At 38.5% G+C, this 17,093-nt stretch overlaps 1 protein-coding gene across 1 annotated transcript; it reads right to left on the reverse strand.

Moving 5' to 3' along the window:
* Positions 1-15,230: 15,230 nt before the first annotated feature.
* On the reverse strand, positions 15,231-17,093 carry LOC140226787 (uncharacterized). The gene has a single exon (XM_072307212.1). The coding sequence runs from the start codon at positions 17,079-17,081 to the stop codon at positions 15,231-15,233; it is 1,851 nt and encodes a 616-aa protein (XP_072163313.1). The 5' UTR covers positions 17,082-17,093.

Consider the following 17,093-nt stretch of genomic DNA (forward strand, 5'->3'; position numbering starts at 1 on the left):
AAGACTTATTTTGTGACTAGACACGATACACTATCCTTGTGAAAATCTTAGATCTTTTTCTTAGATTCTCTAGTCTGGTGTGTCGGGGTGGGGCATGGTTCCCATTCATTTTTGTCGGATTTGATGTGATATGAATTTTATGACGCAGCTACGGCTATTTTTTTTTTTTCTTGCAAATGACGACAGTTAAAAACAAATCGATTTTGCGTTTTACAATCTGTCGAAGGTAGTACACAAAGAGTTAGAAGCCTATAACCCGATAAGTACACGAGCATAATATGTATGGTATCTTAGAGTGTCAAAAGATTGAAATCAAGAGACATAAAGAGCCAGAGGAAGAGAGCATGGAGTGAGGACAAACCGATAGCATTTTAATTCAGACAGTGAGCAGGATTTTGTCACAAAATGAGAGTATGTAGGATGAAACAAGAGGAATATAGGGGAGAGAAACTGAAACTCTAGAGAGGTATAACAATGTAAATAGTTGTGAGGGAGAGATACATGAGTAATATCGTCAGTAAAGGTGATATTTCGCAAGAAAAGAAGGATAGATGAACTCAAAAGAAACTGCAAAGTTCTTGTCTCTGGAATGACATAATGCTTGTAAAATGAAATGACACTTACTGGACTACACTCCTCGCAGTCAAAGCCTTTCAGTTTTCGTCTCTCATCCCTCTTTCTTACCACGTCCTTAAACTTGTAGGGAGGTTCCTCCTTCTTCACTGGAACACTGAAGGGAAACAAGCACATGAATTGGTGTTACGGAGAGGAAAATGATTCCTGTTAAACTTCGGTATGACATTAACTGACTGACTGACTCTTCTTTCTTCTTTTTTCGACACCGATTATTTCTGAATTAATCAAGAGTAGTTTCATATTTGGAAGAAAGAAGCTATGCTCACCTGTCGAAATCCCTCAGGTAGTTACTTGGTCCACAGTGGCTTCCTTCAGTCTGATTCTCTGAATCAGCTACAAGCAATATTTCCTCAGCATCAGTAAAACCTGCAATGTTCTTCGCAGACTTAATTTTTCGATTCTGTTCCCCCTTGTCATCTTGGCTATTTCCTCTCCTGTCTGCCTTGCCTGAATCTGATGGCTCATCTTCAAACATGTCTTCAATGCTGTCAATGCCAAACCCTGGATTCTCACTGTCACTATGTTCACAAACACTTGTGTGTCTGTATAATGCACTCTCCCTTGGACTCTCCGGTTGGTTCTCTTCGTCATTATTGTCTTCCAGAAAGCTGGATCTAACAACTTCCTTCTCTGAATCTAGAGATATAGGTCGCTTCCTATGTCCTAACATTTTAAGCTTTGCAACGGATAAACTGTTTGTATTATCATGCTTCTGTTCTATGATATGTCCTGGGTTTTGGACGTTTGAGATAATTTCAAGTTCTGATGGAGGCTGGAGGAGTAGAAAAGTTGTGTCAGAATCTCCACTCTCACAATACCCAGGACTCCTTGCCGGGCTCCTATGACGGCTTGTTGAATCCTCATTGTTACTGAAACTTTCTGCTGGACTATTGTCCTTCTGGTAATCATCCATCTGAGAATCCCCTGGATGTGGTGACAGCCTATCCTGGTGTTTTTCCTTGTATTTTAGTGACCCACTTACAGGTGATCCTACTATGGTAGATGAAGCTTGGGAACTGTATTGCCGCTCCTGTGCTTCCGCGTGACTTGCAGTGAACTCCCTATCCTCAGAACCATGGAAAATTGGGGACATTTGAGTTGTTGAGTAGTCCACAGAGAGGTGGGATACTGACTGGGATACCTCCATCTTTTTGCCACATTTCTCTGCTAAAGGTGATGAAGTCTCTCTCTTACAGAATTTGGCCTTCTGTGTGTTGCTTTCAGATGAAACAAGTAGCACTGGGGTTGACTGTTCAAGGGGTAGCAGCTTGTGCTGGTAACCCTGAAAGTGTTGATCTTCGTCATGGAGGTCAGCACAATCTGCAGGCAATGTCTTCGGGACGCAGATAACCCTTCCGAGCGTTGACTTCTTGTTACTCCTTGCTCGTCTAAATGTCCCTAATTCATCATTGCCTGCAGCAGTACTGTTATTGCGCAGGATTGCTCTGGTGTTTAACCCATTCCCTTCTACTTCACAATCACTACTATCATCACTAATTATAATAGTATTTGGATCAACTTCAGGTATAGATTCTGTATCTGAGGCAAATATGCAATCACTGGAATCTACATCCATCTCTTGACCTAATCCAGATGAACATCCTATATCCTTAACACGTTTTGAGCAGTCGCGTCTTCTTTTTCATCCCGAGGTGCCTGTCTTCGATTTCCCAGCAAAACACCTGATGGAGTTGGATTCATTTTCAGGGCTATTTTTTGGTAGTGTACTTTTTTCTTCTGCTTGTTGGTGGATAGCTTGCTGACTTTCCTTTCTATCCGGTCTGACAGGGTATCACTCTGACAAGAGTCTGAAACATATAAAATTTTTAAAGCTTAATAAAAAATCAACAAAATTGATGAACAAGGTATCCCACTTCTCATCAAACAGTACAGTCATTATGCATCGAATATTCCAGAATATTTAGGTACATCAGTTTTCTGCAATTTCATTGACATGGTACAAAATAACAGTAGTATGAATATTTTCAACAATCATCATTTTCATCAATAATGCAAGACATCTCTAATATTATGATTACATGAGTTACATTTTCATTTACATACAGAATGGTTGCCAAAAATAAGCACAAAGCTTGACTGTTTGGCAACTGATAATGAATAACATTACAATGAAGAAAAACAAGGGGGTCCAACATGATGCCCGTGGAAGAAGGGTTAAGTAAAGGGAGAGAGAGAGAGAGAGAGAGAGAGGGGGGGGGGGAGAAAGAAAGCAGGAGGGGGAAGGGATGATAAAAACCTCCCGATACTACACTATACCTAGACACATACATACATGCACATATTTATACTCATAAGTTACAGTGATAGATAATATATGGTGTTGCTTTTGTCATGTAAAAGTTGCATTGAAGTCACATTAAAAGAGAGAGAGAGAGAGAGAGAGGGAGAGAGAGGGAGAGAGAAGAAAAAGAAAACAAAACCAATCATCTACGAAGCGCCCTTTTAGGACATACAGGACCATGATTTGCCTAACATAACATGAATAATGAACAACAGAGAAAGAATGAATCCCAGTCAGATCAAAGGAAGCACAGTGTACTGCAGACATGTGCATCCACACGTCCAAAGACTCAGAAAGAAATAAACATAATAGATACAGCAACGAATGAAAAATGAGTCGTTATGGGTTCAACATAAAGTATCAACGGTACTGTGAGATCAACACCTTCTTATGAGACAGTTTATTTGATGCTGATAAAGAAAGAGAAACTGATTTCTTTTTTGGTTAGCTGCCACTTATAAAAACAGATGTGCTTGATATTTCAGTTCCATCAATGCAATTTTTGACTTATCAAATTGATTCTAGGCCTACTCCTGATAGAAAAAAAAAATCTTGTAGGTCGTGAAATGAGATGAGGAAATGCCAACCAATTCATTACACTACCTTCCTATTTATATTAGAGACAAGATGGCAGAGTGACTGACATGGCATTGACTGCTGCATTGATGGACCACATACAACAATGGTGCATGATTATGTGTAGTTTAAACTACACATAATCATGCACCTTTGTTGTATGTAGCAGCTACCCATTCTTCATGCTAATTAGCATGAAGAATGGGTAGCTGCTTTTTTTTTTTTTGCTGGTAGCGTATGTCTCAGGTTCCCTAACAAGTCTGATATTCCCTCTTTTGAAATTAGCATAAAGTCAGAATGGGTAGCTGTTTTTGATTTTTGCTGGTAGCGTATGTCTCAGTATCCCTCACAAATCCGATATTTTCTCTTTTGAACAGAGTTGACATTCTTCAGTTGTATGTATAGTTGCGACCGTATAATGTACGGGAACATTGCTTTAATAAAACAATATATGTATCATTTCTGAGGCAGAATATTTTATCGCATAAATGGAATGGGACTACGGTTAAATTCAAATTTAAATTTGATTTTATTCCTCCAACTTTTTTTGTAGATAATACAGTATAAAAACGAAAACATAATAACACAATTTAATAACAATTTCTATTAAAGGACGTCAAGATTAGTGTTTAAACAAAGTCGATAAATCATTTAGAAACAAAATACAGTACAAATCGTTGCATTTTCACTTTTATGAATGTACCACGTTGTTTTGGTCCTCACAATAAACATACGTAATGATGTTTGACGAGATTGGACCCTTTTTCAAAAATATTCATAGAAAATAACAACTTCGTTCAAAATTAAAGTCATTAAATTTGTTCATAACGTCTCTTGCATGTTTCCATGAATTCGAACTCAAGCGGTTGACATTGGGACAAGATAAATATTTGAAAAGGAATTATTGATTAGAGGAGAAGGGGGAGAGGGAAGGAGAGAGTACAGCTGGTGACTGGTGAAATCTTGTGGGATACGTTCAGGACAGAATGGCTCACTGGGCTTGGACTTATGTGTGTATGTGCGTATGTGTGTGTGTGTGTGTATGCGTGTGTGTAAGTGTGTGTGTGTGTGTGTGTGTGTGTGTGTGTGTGTGTGTGTGTGATAATGTCATTTGAATATGAATCCGAGGGTAAAAACACTCTCTACATTGGCTTTTTTTTTTTTAAATCGGGGAAGTTGCTGAATCAGGACAAAGTTCTTATACCAGAGTTGTTCTGATTATGTGCGGGGAGCAGTATTCTACAGTACATATTTCACCCTCTTTACCAGAAATATGCATTATGCAGCTTTTTGGTAAATGAAAGGTGTACTAGTTCTGCACAGACATGCAATCACTTGATTTCTTTTTTTCTTTTAATCTAGAAATGTCGCTATGGCGATTCGTATGACTCCGCCATATCGCATTTTCTCTAGTAGAGGTCTCTTGTACATATTGATAATATGAGATGACAGTTTCCCATGGTTGGTAGGAAAAAAAAAGTAAAGTGGCATGTGTGAAAGTTTGATGATACGACAATAAATGTGTTTAGTGTTTATACATTCCTTGGACTAGATTTCATTTAGATGGCTAAATTGTTTGAGAGATGAAGTATTCGAGAATTTGAAAATTTTAAATTGACCTTTGACCCTTGCCCTTTGACCAAATGGCTCACGTGTTTTTCTCCAAAATCACTGACGGGAAATATCCATTTTTTTTTTTATGATGCTGCATTGCTGCAATGATACACAAGCCTATTTCTTGGATCAGTGAGAATTGGATGCTCCCGTTTAACTTTGGAAACAGTCTGAAACCCACTCGCTGCGCTCGTGAGTTTAAACAGTTCCAAAGTTAAACTCGCACATCCAATTCTCACCACCACTCTGTCCTGTGCGTAATTTGTTTAATACTGACTGCGTCTGGACAACAGGTTGGAAGCCAAAAACAAATGTGTGTGAAAGCACAATAACAACAGAAGATACCTCAAAGTCAGTTAGAAATGGATCAATTGTTTAGTCATTGTAGTCACAATATCATGCAGCAAGTAGCAAAAGCTACAAACCATAGTCTGTTATGTAGTGGGGTCAATTGGCAATGTAATATGTAAAGCCATGCATAAATAATGTGAATTTAAATATTGCTTTGAGACCAGACTTCCTCAGGGTCAAGTCATGCCTTGCTTTTGTGTTCGAATTCTCGTAAAACTGCTTCTGAAAGAACATGCACGACATATTGTGAAAGTGTGCGCTAACAATACTTTGTCTCTGTATAATCACAACTGCACCCTATCAATATTTACTAGTTCAACCTGTCCTACATGTGCTACAAGAGCCAATAATATTTTTAATTTCATGTATCGATACAAATCAATCACATGATTACAGCATCCCATATTCAGCAGTTGCTTTTTTTTTTAACAAAGTAACAAATCAGGATCTTGATAAAGAAGATTCAGAAGCTGAATGTATAACTGGTCAAAAAAAATTTTCACATACTCACATAGATTTTCCAATGGAAAGTAAACGGTTATTGTTAATAATCTTGTTAGGTCAATTGTAACGTTGGACTACAAATCATTATGTCACAAGAATGATAGAGATAGCTTTTCCAGTTGCCCTTTCTTGCGGCACACACGTAGGAATGGAGTCCTCCATTTGGGAAATTTTCAGTCTGATGGAAAAGGAGAAACATAGGTCTGAGAGATGTGTACATACAGCATATATGCGTGAAATTGCATGGTCTTATCATAAACAAGAAACATTTATTGCCAAATAATGCTAATGCATTCCCAAGAACCAACTTCACTCTCATATTAAGTCTTATAATATTTAATAAGAAAGACTAAAAAAATCATGGGCATTTTCTATCTGGCATCCTTAAGACAGAATAACAAGGACTTGGTTATCAAAAATTCAAATTGAATTGAACTCCTTCAAGAATAAATTAAAATTGTTTTTATTGAAATCTTACAACATTCAACCAAGTTAGGTTCGTTTTACCATCTCAGTCAAGTCATTACTTCTTTGAACATTATACAATTATGTATTCATTTTTTTTTTTACATAAGTACTCCTTACATGTTCCTGTTTGTGTTCCGTATATACCGATGTGTCTATTCTCTCCTCCTCCTGTATCTTAAACGGTATGATTACGTATAAAAATTTTACATTATATTCAATCCAGGTTGTATTTTGTCACTAATTTTACATCATGGAATCCAGCTTGCTTGCGTCCACGATGGCACGTGCTGTAGTTCTTTTTTTTTTCCTTTTTTCCCTTTCTTTTCTTTTTTCTTTCTTTTTCCCTTCCCAATTATTTTGATTTAATGTCAGTTGACATCGGTTCGTTTTATTTTGTTTTGTATTGCTGTCTTGCGTATTTTCTGAGGGTCCCATATCGTACAAGCTTTGCTTCTTAGTAGGACCATCCATTTCCATCCCCATCCTTAGTTAACTTGTATTATACGCTTTATGTATATATTAACAAAGATATAATTGCGGGGTTTTTTATCTTCTACTCATTTTCATACGTACTTTCTCAAATCACATTCTGCAATTATTACAAATATCCCGTACATATGCATTGTATATTACTTCTTTCTTTATTTGATGGAAGTGAAAATAAATTTAAATCTTGAACTGTCTTGAATCTTGAAAAAATGACTAGATTGTCCTATGATACACCTCCGAAGCAAATATGACCAACTTCCGACAAGAGTTTAATGTGGCTTATAGAGAGCATAATTGCACAAACAATATACAGCTTGGCTACCTACAAATGAACGTGAACGGAAGCATGACAGGAAGCTAAAACAGCAAACCATAAACCTCCATACCAAGTTCGAGTGAGTGAGATCTCTGAGGTGTGTATAAAAAAAAAATTTTGCAGATCGCTATCAACAAAAGCAAAGCTTGCGGTGAGCTTCCTATAACAGAAATGCAGTACATCACGAAACACGAGAAACAAGGACAACAAAAATAACAGTTCACATGGCGATATCAAAATGAGATGCTCTTGCTAGAGAATAAGTATTATATTCAACAGAGGGGCCACATCAAGTGTGAAAACATGTGATGAGCTTTACATATTTATGATTAAAGTGATGTGAGAAACCTCTGCACAGGTGTAGGCAGGACAATAGATGAAATGAAATTCGATTAGAATAATGAAGACTTGAGTCCAATAACACTGGGAATCGGTGTGCATGGCAAATGTCTTGTTATTATTTGCTATTGTACTTTTCTCACGCCCATCGCACTGATCGCACCCGCGTATACACGTGTACTGTGTATTGATGTACTACGGCTGTTATTGGGCAAGAGCTGGACATGCTATCAGTCATCGACCGTCATTACTTTTAGAATAAATTTTGAAGCCGTTTCATGAAAGGAAAGAGTTTTAATATATTGAGGACAGTGGGTACCAGTTTTTGATTAAAATTTTCAATGATTTTCGATTGTGCAGGCAGCATAAGTTGTTTGAGCAACGACATGCAATTCCCCGGCCATCAATATCAACAGTTTCCGATATTCAATTTGATTCAAATTTACATGAGTGTTTTGAAGTGAGTCAAGAAGTGTTTTCTCTGGTTTTTGTGCAATTTGATCACATTGCATTCAAGATATCTACATGGGTACAAAAATACATTAAGGCCGGGATTTACGTACTCATAGGCCGCTGTGAAATACTATATATACGAGACACTAGATCGTGACGTCATCAAATCATGTGGCGAAAATCCGCCATGAAAGCACCTATACAAGTGTTCAGAATTAGGACTGATATTCTCCTTTATCTATTTTTTGAATATAAACAAGAAGCCTGACTCCTTCATTAACTTTCTGTGTGGGAGCAACAACGAAAATATACAAGCTGTTCTTGGAAATTCGATAAACTTTGCAAAGTTTAGTTGCGGGGAAACTGGGACTCACGCGGAATAATTCCTGATGAGTCATGTAGATAAATTTAATTTAAAAAAGTCTTACTAACGGCAAATAAATCACAGTGGTCATGTTATCTTGTCAATAAAGATTTAAAATTTGAGGAACTACTAACTGGAAGACTTAGGCCCTAAGCATACTTAACTTAGTATCGATCTTAAAACAGGTGTCTTGCCCTTCATTTGATAATTACTTGAACCACTAACCCTAATCATTATAGTATGTTTCGATACTAAAACGAATGAAACATCTTAATGGGTACTGACTCGACTGTACTCTAATTTTATCAAAGCATTGATAATAAGAATAAACCACAATGATTGTGCAAATAAATTCTGAATCATATTTACATGTCGCGCAGACTTTCATGATTCCATATAGAATTCATGAAAAAATAAACGTTATTATTTCAAAAGCACTTCAGGATTCAATTCAGAAATCAATCTTCGGCAGAGCTCTTGCCGGCGGAGTAGATGTCGTATCTTCGAAGAAAATGTCGGCCGAGCAATATCGTCGGCGGAGCGAATGTCGGCGGAGCAAATTTCAGCGTATAATATGCTTGTGTGTACACATATGTCGTTTTATGCTTACCAAGTTTGCTGTACTTCCTGGGTCAAAATTGTTGATTTATGTCTGGTTCCGAAGAAGGCCTACATTTTAGGCATAGGATCACAACCTGTCGTCTATTTAGCGTGGACGAACACATGAACGTGCTCATTACTTTTATGATCTAAACTATAATATGAAGAGTTGGTTTTTGGACAGAGAGATGCATTATATAATGTTGCAGTGACAAAATCATCTGGCGATTCAAGCAGCTTTCAGAGGAGTGGTCGTATTCTTCGTAGCCTTTTAACTCTCATCGCTTACGCGAGTGTTTATAGAAGCGGGTTTTCCCCACATCTCACACACTATAGTGAGTCTTTCTGAAAATCACAGATAATAATGAAATTTTGCCTTGCTCAGTGAGCTGTTCATACGACATTGAGGTGAGATGAGATTGTTCTCGAACAAGAAAAATGTAAACAAAAGTCGTTATATTATAGGATCACTCAAACGGAATCTGATTAAAACAAGACACACACTTATTTAGAAAATTGTATCCTTGTATCCTTATGTTGTATATAATCTGATTCCTTTGATTCCGAGGAATTTCCAAATCATAGCAAAGTGCCAAGGTTAATGTGATAATGTAAAAATCGTTTGATGTTCTGATGCGTACCGAGGAAACTGAACTATGTTACTGTTAGTTTTGTTAGCATATTATTGTTGTGCCGGTCCTGCATGGTTTAGCATTCACACTGAGTAAATTCACACCCGAATCAGACATTAATTTTGAGACATGCATACAATAATCATGTCACAGTCTGCAACAGACTTTGATAAAGTTATAGGAGTGGGAGGTTATAACCAATGTCGGTTCAGCAATCCCTGTAACATCCATATTGAGCTGCAACACACAGGATTTTTCAATACCAAATCCCTTTCACTCGGTTTAGTTTTGTGATACATTTGGCAAAAATATCATATTCTTAATCACCTGAAACGATTCCCTTTATAAACAAGCATGGGCGGGGAAAAGCGAGCAACACTTAATAGAGTAGCATATGCCACATTATTTAGAATGCATACCCTCCGTGTTTTCTCCTGAAGAACTGGAAACAATGTTGACGCTCCTGGTATGACGTCGAACAGAACCACCTTTTATATGCACAAATCATTTACGCATGGAATGATTTCACACATTTCTTTTATCATGCTATATGCAACAGGGAGACATGCGTCTGACTTTTCTTTCTTTCTTTCTCTCTCTCTCTCTCTCTCTCTCTCTCTCCCTCTATATCTATCTTGTGACCATGCATACCTTATGAACACTACGCGTCCATGCTATTTAAACGCATTACCTTTAACATGATAAAAGTAGTACAGCATGCAGAATCTTATGATATAACATGAAATCATGCAATTCTCTAAAAACACCACAACAACAAAAAAGTTGAAATGAAGAAGATCTAGGTGTCATATGGTCATACTTATCAACAGATATCAAGGAAAACAGCAATTTTGCTGAATTAATTCAAATCAGAATCAACCAGAGTGTCTCAGAAAACAGAATCAAAGTTCTGAAGTCGGAAGCATCCTGGTTCACAGTATATCGTTCACATTAACGTAAAGGTACAACATTAAATCAATTCATTTTGACTTACTGTTTTTAGTTCAATCAGCTGATGAAGCGTCCAGGATCGGACGTGAAACCGTCCTCGGAACTAAAAACAGTAAGTCCAGATGAATTGATTTAATGTTGTACCTTTATCGATCGTTACCTGGATGAATCAGAATTTACACCATTTCACATTAACGTAGCGCATTTCGGTCACTCCTACGTCAGTGTGGGAGCATCACAGGGTAGTGCAGAATAACAAAGAATTGAAAATGACCAAACATGTAAAATATTACTTCGAAACTTATTTCATTCCCGATTTTAACACACTCGTATTCTGTCTTCATTAAGTCCGAGTATGGGAGACAGTTCTCTCTAAAATTGATGAGAGATTTCTGTTTGTTTGTTATGAACCCTCAACTGTTTCAGTTCTTGTAAAGAGAGGAGAGAGAAACCGAGAGCGCAAAGAAGGAGACTACAATATTAAATAATGGTACTATGAAACGCTTCAGACGGATGGTCAGATTTATTAACGTTACGATGAGGGAGAGTTAATTACAACGAAACACAGAAAGTTGGGTTATACAAAACTTTCAACAGAAGACTGGATAAATATATAAATCATGTCAGGATTCATTTTTCAATCGGAGAATTGGTATACAGAATTAATGCTTTTTTTCACTTGTGTAATCATCTTACTATCACGTACGAGCGTAAGGAAGTCGTGCTGTGCAGGACTGCACAAGGATGACAATTATAAAGGATATGAACGCTTTATATTATATCAATATTAACTAACTTGCTATATTCTAATGACACTGAATGACTAGATAATAGTAATTTGATAACATGACCAAAACATCCTCAAAGATAATATACTATACATTTTTTTAGTTATATGACAGCTCAATAAATGTGCGAAATTGGTCTTGCAATCCCACCATGCCGACTTAGTGATACAAAGATTATGTTATGACATTAATTAAACATATATTTTTTTCATGGTATGCTACAAATAATCATAATAACCATCACGGCCTTTCAGTTAACTTCAAATCTCTCAATGTTGGTAACATACTGTTTTTCAATCATTCCATTTGGAGCTAAATACATCGCCTCAAACTCTTCCGTTACAAGTGACGTCAGTAATTCAATACGCCACTGTTTTTCTTCACACTTACCAAAGGGGAATGGACTAATGCACATTAGATCGCAAGAAACATCATCAGATAGATTAAATAGCAATGCGGATAAAGTAGAAAAATGGATTGATTGATTTATCGCCTGTGCGATCTTTTCTAAAATCGGGTATTATATTCTCTCTATCAATCTCTTCCACATAATCAGTGACATGTATACATTTCATTTCTGTAGCTTCATTCATTCGAGCATATTGCACAGTGTGCCTGGTTGATGCCGTTTGGTCACGATTGCTAGTCACCTGGGGCGAAACACGAGGGGTCGGCATCATTCGCCCGTTTTCTTCCATGTGGGTGGGTATAGGGGGACCATTTCACCGAGTTCAACTGGAGTTGGCACAGTGCTCTTTGCGATGAATGAATGAAGTGGGATCTCTGGCTGATCAAAACAGCAGGATATGCATATTAAAATAAAGAATAATGGTCACAGTTCCCTCGGCTTGCTGGTTAACTGCAGCCTGTTTCCACTCATTAAATGTTCGGATACAACATGACTCTCCTAATTCCACTGAATTCTGAATTAGGAAATCAGTGTTCATCCTGATACCTTAGTCCTATGAAATGCGAATCATAAAATAATATCTCAGTCATAGCATCATTCAATGCATTATCATGATTTTTGAGCAGACTAACAGTTTTACACGTGAATACGAATCGGATTCAACAAACATAAATTGTTCTGTTTTTCTCCCTTTCGATCAAACGAGGTACTGTTTATCAGAAGAAAACCTAGCATCTAGATTATTTCAATAAACACTATTAGCCTGCATGGCAATGTGGAACATACTTGAAACATTCTTATAACTTGTGTTGAGCAGAGTGAATTGCAGGAATAAATTGGCTAATGTTGTTTTTGTTGTTGTTATAAAGAACGAAAGAAGAGAGAGAGAAAATGGGGCCCTATACAAATAATTTGCCCCAGACAGCACTTAACATAAAACAAACATTATAAATCATAGAGAGATATAAACAAGAATATTTTATACCAAGTCTCCACGAGGGAACTCATACCGTCTCCACGAGGGAGCTCATATTGTCTCCACAAAGTAGCTCATTAAGTCTCCACGACGGAGCTCATAATATTGTCTCCATAAAGGAGCTCATTACGTCTCCACGAGGGAGCTCATATGATATTTATATAATATTGACTGGCCCTGAGGGAGGTACCAGAAAATATTGCCCAAACTGAAAGCATATTGCCCGAGTCGAAGACGAGGGCAATATGTTTTCAGTACGGGCAGTATTTATCTGGTACCTCCCGAAAGAAAGGCCAGTCGATATCATAATTATTACCTATCCCCTAGGTAAATTAAGAAAATATGCGAATGCGGCTATACACTATGATACAGATCAAGCCACATTTGACTACCTGTAGACCATCAACATGTTGAATAATTGCAAAATTGTTCATCAATGTATATCATTCAACTCCAACTTCAAAGATACATATGTAGTTGTAACCGGCAAACTTCAAACATCTGAACGCTCTTACACTTTATTTTTACTTCTCTGTTTAAAGTTGGAGAGTTGTATGTGCAATTACTGAGCACAAATGGACTAGTGACGCCTAGTGCTGCTGTAAGTGGTCGACCTTGTATGAGTTGATTTATCAGCGTTCTTCTGCGGTGCGTGTAACTGACACCCTTGACGTCCTGGAATGTTTTCTTTTTGTGGTCGATCGGAATGTTTACGTTTAAACATGGACCTAGCTAGGTCCATGGTTTAAAGCAGGGAGGTGGGGAGAGAGATCCACTCTTTCTCTTCCCACCTCCCTGTTTTACAGTGCACTCCTATTATAACGACCACGGTTATAACAAAATTCTGGTTATAATGAAGTAAAAAATTGGGCTGCAATGTCATCCACTATATGTATTTCTATTGTTTGTTTGTTCAGTTATAACAACATTCCGATCTAGGATTTCGTTATAACAGGAGTCCACTGTATATGTAAAACCCCCGGATGCTCGTGATATGCTCTAATGTCGCCTGCTGAACTCCCGACCCCGCAAAATACCAACTGTAATTGCCTCGCAAAACTACCTCGTATGGGTAATAATTATGCATACCTCATATTCTTCAAATAAACTCAAATGACTACACATTACACTCGCGCGTGTACCGCACACTAACTCATCCACGTGCACACAGTCAAACACATACATACACCTCCAACCACGCACACACATACCAATATCATGGTTCAACCCAAAGTAATATATATTGGCTAATGTAACAAGAAAAAAAAATGTCCGTTAGGCCATATACTCATTCTAATGAACCAACCCTGTCAAGACTTTTTTTTTTCAGTTTTGTAACCCTTGAAGTTGCTACCAAGTTTATTATTTCTCTTCGCTATCACAATGTCATGGTAATCTATCTCAAGATCATATAAATTTTGTAAGGGTTGAACTTTGTTTGTAGACCTACGCTGCAGCGGTTATGTTCTAGCGTCATTACAATAATTCCCCAAAACCGCTTTGGTACTTGCAGTAAATACATGTATCAGCTTTTTACTCATTTGATCTGAAGAGTATCCCCCAAATAATGTTGTATTATTTTAGAGCGCTAATGTCGCAAAACAAATGTTGTAACTGACCTGTTTTCAATCATCCATAAATTACTTTAACTTTTCGACATAATTAAACTCCTTATAAGCGTACGAATATCCATGTGAATGGGCGTGGCACATGCACGAGCAGTCCATCATCATACATGTAAACCTCATTCATATTGTATTTTTCATCATTATTTATGTCTCATTCATATTGTATACTATTCACTTAAGGGCTTTTTACACTTGTAAATTTTTGCTTAGCCCCGGACTATCGGTGGGGCTAAGGGGGGGCCTTAGCCCCACCGATAGTACGGGACTATCCTTAGCCCACTTTCTGTTTACACTCGTTTTTGCCAAAGTGGGCTAGCCCCACCGATAGTACGGTACTATCTGGCCCTGCAAAATAGCAGGGGTTAGCACCGCAATTGCGGTGCTAGCACCGCAATTGCGGTGCCAAGCAAGTGAGTGTAAACAGAACGAAAAAATAATCCTGGGCTAAGCGACGGAGACGAAGTGCGACCCTCACTGACCAATCAGAAACGAGGTAATCAAGTGCTGCCGGTGCGTGCGTGTACGTGTACAGTACACAGCGTAATTATGAATATTCATGTGGTTTGGAAAGTCCGGGGCTAAGAAAGACGAGTGTAAAAAGGTCAGTTTTCTCCTTAGCCCCGGACAAGAGATAGTACGGGACTAATTGGCGAGTGTAAAAAGCTGAAAAAATTGGTACGGGACTAACGATAGTCCTGGGTCAGAGAAAGTCCGGGGTTAAGAAACACAAGTGTAAAAAGCCCTTTAGAATATCCCACCAAAGAATCATTGTTTTTGTGGGGTTTTTTTCTCGAACGTGCTAATGCAAAACAAAATCTTCTATCATATTTCACATTATATCGCATCAAATATGTAGAGTTTATCTGGAGTGCAGAAAGCTATCTCACCACTATCAAACTCTTGTAGATAGTACCAATTTCTTTTCTCTGGTTTTTGTATCTTGAAATCAGTGACGATATTGCACACGGGCTCAAAACCTCTAGTGTATCGAATGATACTGACGAGACCCTCCTCGTGCTTCACCCAGGCTACAATGACCGAATCATCTCGACAAACAGCTGGGTAGGCATACGTACCCTTCCTCTTCAAGACATTGTCCTTCTTCCCCTTACCAACTAGGCAGACGACAGTTGATCCATCTTCCAGAATCACTTTTCCGGTGCCAGTGTGAAAGGAGAATAATTGCACAGGGGTATATCCATCACACATCATTTCCCTGACTGCCTTACCACCCCGTGGGGTAAATACCTGGATCTTCTTGAGATTTCTATAACCCACATAGATATTATCATCTCTATCCACAGTGAGACCACCCAACCCTCCTTCAGCATAACTCATCGTCTCGAACGTGACGTCAAGCTTCTCCCACTGTGGAGTGTATAGTGACACCTCGTTGTCTGTATCACGTACAACACTTTGACCATCAGACAGGAATCCAACTTCCATGATATTGACATCCTTCAGCACGATCTGCTGTAACTCGCCATCAGGTGAGTAGAGATAGACTCCGTCTAAATGCGAACCCACCGCCATCTTACCGTCTGGTGCACAAGTCATACAGTTCATGCAATTTTCGCTCGGGAGTTCTATGTCTGCTTTTACACCCCACGTATAACCTTCCAGCTCTCCCACACAAAGTTCATTGACCTTCACGTATTTTATAAAGGAAATCTTCTGAGCTCGTTCTGTCACACCTTTCGGTGATCTGTCGTCAGGATTACCTCGTCCCAGTAAGCTCTTCAAGTCATTACACAGCGTGTCGTGCGCCGACAATGCGTCTTTCTCTAGCGGTACCTTCACACCGTTAGTTACCAGCTCTTCCATAGTGTTCATATGATGAACTGTTTTGCGACTCTCTTCCTCCATGACTTGTAATTCCTTGCCGAGTTTTTCAGACAATCGTTTCACTTGACATTTCAGGGCCTCTCTTCTGGCTGACAATAGTTTCATGTATTCCTCGTAGGTCTTGTCGATGTCATAATTGAGTCTCCTCATCCTGTTTGTTATTTCATTTCGTTGTGTCTCTATGAAATCGATATGATTTTCAATGGTTGTTTTCTTTGATTTTGCTTTTTCTTGTAACTCCTTGATATTTTCCATCAATTTCTCCTCATGGATAGCTGCCTCTTCGGTCTGATGCCCTGCTTGTAAGTGTCTTAACATCCCACACTTACAGCAGACGTACTCCCGACATCCTGTACAGAAACACTCCTCATCATCGTTAGGATGTTTCTTACACTTCCGTCGCCTCTTAAGCGGAATTTTTCCCGAGAGCACCTCGCTCATGAGCACTACTTCGTGGTTGGAGACCGGTTTCCAGATAGAGTGTGTTTTGTCACACGATTCACACATATATTTCCCACAGTCCTGACAGTAGGACACAGCTGGTGGCTTTCCGTCCATCTCACAAACTGTGCACGTTGGACTCTTGGTTTTAACTTCGTCCACAAGAGAACTCAGTGGTACGATTGTTTGTAACTTATCCACATCTCCACTGGGTATGGGCGTTTCTTTCCTGCATACAGGGCATGTTACAGTTTGTTGGTTTGGCTGAGTTTGAGAGATACGTTCCAAACAGTCTTTACAGAAGGTGTGAGAACATATCAGTGATTTAGGTTGGTTGAACAGTGTCAGACAGATAGGACATTCCAGATTCTGGCTGCTGATTTGGTGAAACGTTTCCATGGTGTATGTCTG

Source organism: Diadema setosum, chromosome 4 (genome assembly GCF_964275005.1).
Source record: "Diadema setosum chromosome 4, eeDiaSeto1, whole genome shotgun sequence".
NCBI lineage: Eukaryota > Metazoa > Echinodermata > Echinoidea > Diadematoida > Diadematidae > Diadema > Diadema setosum.

What these genes read in the sequence shown, in the direction of transcription:
- LOC140226787 (XM_072307212.1), bottom strand. Translation starts at nt 17,081, where the DNA reads ATGGAAACGTTTCACCAAATCAGCAGCCAGAATCTGGAATGTCCTATC.